The sequence below is a fragment of the Triticum urartu genome, chromosome 5A (assembly GCF_056163025.1).
Source record: "Triticum urartu cultivar PI428250 chromosome 5A, HENAU_Tu73, whole genome shotgun sequence".
Taxonomy (NCBI): Eukaryota; Viridiplantae; Streptophyta; class Magnoliopsida; order Poales; family Poaceae; genus Triticum; species Triticum urartu.
Genome location: NC_141877.1, coordinates 621947508 through 621951331, shown reverse-complemented (window position 1 = coordinate 621951331; position 3824 = coordinate 621947508). Strand labels below are relative to the sequence as shown.

Here is a 3824-nt window from a genome sequence, read left to right as displayed (position 1 = left end):
AGGTGAGGTTGTCAGAAAGTAAGTAGTACTTCCTCCGTCCGGAAAAGCTTGTCCCAAACTTGTTCTTCAAATGGATGTATGTAGCACTAACTTGTGCTAGATACATAGACAAGCTTTTTTGGATGGAGGGAGTAGTAGTGTACTAAACAGAATCGGAGCAACAAATCGTGGTGGTTAAGCAATGAAGCTTCAAGAAACACACTGAGCAGGATAGGAGGGATTTCTTGTCAATGCCAATCTGACGGTGCAGCATCAGCGGCTGGTCATTGTTAGTAGCGGATGCAGGCTTGTTGTCAGCCATTAAAACCTAGGCTTCCAGCTCACACTTCTCACTGTCTCATTATTAAACCTAATTCTTTCCAATCAATTATTCTGATGCAGGATCCTTTCATCCATCCAGCAGCTCAAGTGTCCAAAAAATAAAAAATAAAAAGCTCCAGTTCAGACTCTCGCTACTTATAAAACCACACGGGCAGGCAGGCAGGCCTCTCTCTCCAGCAGAGCGATCGTAGCAGCTAGGAATGGGCTCGAAGCAGCAGCCCGCGCTCCGGCCGAGCTCCACCGACGGAGGTTGCGGCGGCGACCATGGCAGGGCGGCGTCCGTGAGGGAGCGGTCGAGCGTGACGAACGCGTCCTTCAGGGTCTACTACAGCCTGCGCGCCGGCGCCGTGCCGTTCCTCTGGGAGTCCGCGCCCGGCACGCCAAAGAGGGGCGCGGCTGCCGTCTCCCCGGAGTCGTCCCTCCCAGCCACCACAGCGACCAGCAGCGGCGCTGGTGGTGCTACGCTGCTGCCTCCGCCCCCCTCGCCGCCGCCGTCGTACCAGTCGCCGTTCCATGGGAAGGGGAGGAAGCCGTCCTGGGCGGCCGCGGCGGGAGACATTGTGAGGGCGCTGCTCGGCGTGCTTCGGCTCAGGAAGAGCCACCGCCGGTCGCGCCGGCGCCCCGACATGCCATGTATTTGAACTTGCAACTTGTTTGCTGTAGTACGTACACGCTTGATTTCTGGAAAACATCACTAGTAGCAATTAAAAGCTCTTTGGTTTTAGGTTTTTCTTAATGCATACAGTACGTGCTTTATGTGCTCTCTACTAGTATTGTTCATGGTGGTGTCCATTTTGGTTTCTTTTATGTAACAAACTGAAAACCTTGGGACAAATGTCAAATGGGTTGGTGCATTGGTTTGTTTGGGTATTCAGAGTGGGCGGTTGTTTGCTTTAATCGCCGCCACCGTCGTAACAGTCACAGGGGGGGAGTTCGTCGGCGGGAGGCATCCTGAGGGCCCAGGAAACTCACCTGCAGGGCAACGTATTGGCCTATAGCCAAGTAGCCGCGGCTCACTTTGTTTATATTAGGCAATACAGTATTATATATATTTATATATATACACACATAATTAAAAAATATTTAAAAATTACATAATTGTTTTATAAAAATAATCTTGCATTTGCAAAAATATTAAAAGTGTATAGAAAAATCGATTTCTGTTTACAAAATATGTACAGGGTGAATAAAAAGGTAGAAAATGTGAATCAAAAAAGTAGAAAATGTTATCATATCTACAAAAAATGTTAATCATGTGTACATAAAATGTTTATACATTGTAAAAAAATGTTTGTGTTATTCAAAAAAATGTATGTTGCATTTAAAAAAGTTCACAGTTAGAAAATATGTGTACAATGTAAAAAATAGTTTGTATAGTAAAAAAATATTTTATCACTAAAAGAATGTTTCAATGTGTATTTAAAAATTGTTTAACATGTATTGGAAAAAAAATGTTCAAAGCATGTTTTTGTAAAAAAAAGGTATTTGCAAAATGTGAAACATCTATAAAAATATGTTTATATGTATATGAAAAAAGGACTGTGAAAATTGCGAACCATGTGGCAAATTCCAAAAAGAACCGGGGGTATGTTTCAACAACATTTTTCCCCCGGTCGAAAGTTACCATGGTGTTTTGCACGTAAATTATTAGGTCTGCGGTGCGTAAAGTAACGCAATATTTACACAGAAATTACCGCCATTATATTTAACACAACACTAAAGTAGCCAACATGAATTACCATGTTATTTACACGAAAATTGTCATGAGGTATGTATCATGACAAAGTGAGTGGTCGCATACTGTATTAAGTCACCTACTATAACGGCCATTCATGCTACAACGACATGAGTGTTTTAATTGCAGCCTTAAGTGACAAATCTCATTGTTCTAGTGGCCTACATGGCACAGCAAAACGTGGCCATTGTTTTTCATCTCTTAGGCACTTAGATGGACACGGGCACGGCTGTACGACAGAAGCACACCATGAGGCATTTGGATGAACATCTAGAGCAAAGATATAGCAGTTCAGACGTCGTTCTCGTAGAAAAGATGACGATGTCGGTTGTTGCAATAGCCTGCATGGAGCTTTCCTGTAACCTACATGGAACAACAAGACGGCGCTCTTGTCGAAGTGATGCAGCGGCAGCAGGCGAGTAGTTGGAACCAGCAGCCACGGGAGAGGAGTCCAAACGACAGATCCATGCGAGAGTGATCCATCAGCGCACGCCAACAAGCGGATCTCGCCCTCTCCGGCCTGATCCATGCGCTGCAGTATGCATGGCCTCATGGGCACCGGCGCACGGCCTTCCGAGGTCGGGCAGGAGCTCGTGCGTCAGCTGGGAAGGCAGGGGATAGGGCGGCGCAACTGCGGATCCGGCGCGGAAAGCCGCTGGAGGCGCACGTCGACGGCGGCCGGTGGTGTGCAGGGCAGACGGAAGCGGCCGTTGGGATCACGACCTGCGGTGGAGGCAAGAGGGTCGCGCTGAGGAAAGAGACGATGCCAGCGCCGCGAGCTGCCTGTGGATCGAGCGATCGGGATCCAAGGGCAGCCAGGTCGTTCGGCAGTTTTGTCAAAACGATGTGGTGTGCCAGATACGTACATAAATCAATGAAAAAAAATGTACAACATGTATGAACAAGAAGTAGACATCAAAAAATATATTTACAAATGGTAATCAAGTATTTGAATATGTGTGTAAAAAATGTTCCTAGTGAATACAAAAAATGTACAATATGTATGAAAAGAAACATATATTTAAAAAATGGCAATCATGTATTTGAATACATGTGTAAAAGATGTTCCTAGTGAATACAAAAAAATGTACAGTATGTATGAAAAATGTAAACATGTGTTGCAAAATAGAAAAAGGAAAACCGACAAGAAAACTAATAAAATCGGCAAAGAAACAAACAAAAGCAAAAAAAACATAGAAAATGAAGAAAAACATGAAAGAGCTGGTTGACTTGTCTACAAAAAGTTGCTGGTTGACCTTTTACCAAGACCATGGACCATTGGCTAGGTTGTTGACTGTTGACTTTCACACAAAAGTTCACAAAAAGCACAAATTCAAGAAAAATTGTAAATTTAAAAAAGTTCATGAATTCAAAAATCTAGGACAAGTAATATGGATCAAATGGAGTACAAAGTTTAAAGAAACTTCAAGAATTTGAAGAAGTTCACCATTTTTGAAGAAAACTTCACAATTTTGAAAAATGTTCATCGAATTTGGAAAAAGTTCATCATTTTTTTATAAAGTTCACAAACTTAAAAAATGCATTTTGAAAAAAAAACATTGATTTTGAAAATAAAATTATCAATTCTGGAAAAAGTTCATCAATTTTGAGGAAAAAAATCTTTGGATATGAAAAAAAATCATCAATTTTGAAAAAAAATCTCGGATTTGAAAAAAGTTCATCTATTTTGAAAAGAAAATCATGAATTTGAAAATTTTCATGGATTTTGAAGAAAAACCCACGGATTTGAAAAAAGTTCATTTTTGAA

General features: G+C 42.2%; 1 protein-coding gene across 1 annotated transcript; it reads left to right on the top strand.

Annotated features, from left to right (window-relative positions):
* Window positions 1–460: 460 nt before the first annotated feature.
* On the top strand, window positions 461–1175 carry LOC125506243 (uncharacterized). The gene has a single exon (XM_048671099.2). The coding sequence runs from the start codon at window positions 522–524 to the stop codon at window positions 960–962; it is 441 nt and encodes a 146-aa protein (XP_048527056.1). The 5' UTR covers window positions 461–521; the 3' UTR covers window positions 963–1175.
* Window positions 1176–3824: the final 2649 nt, after the last annotated feature.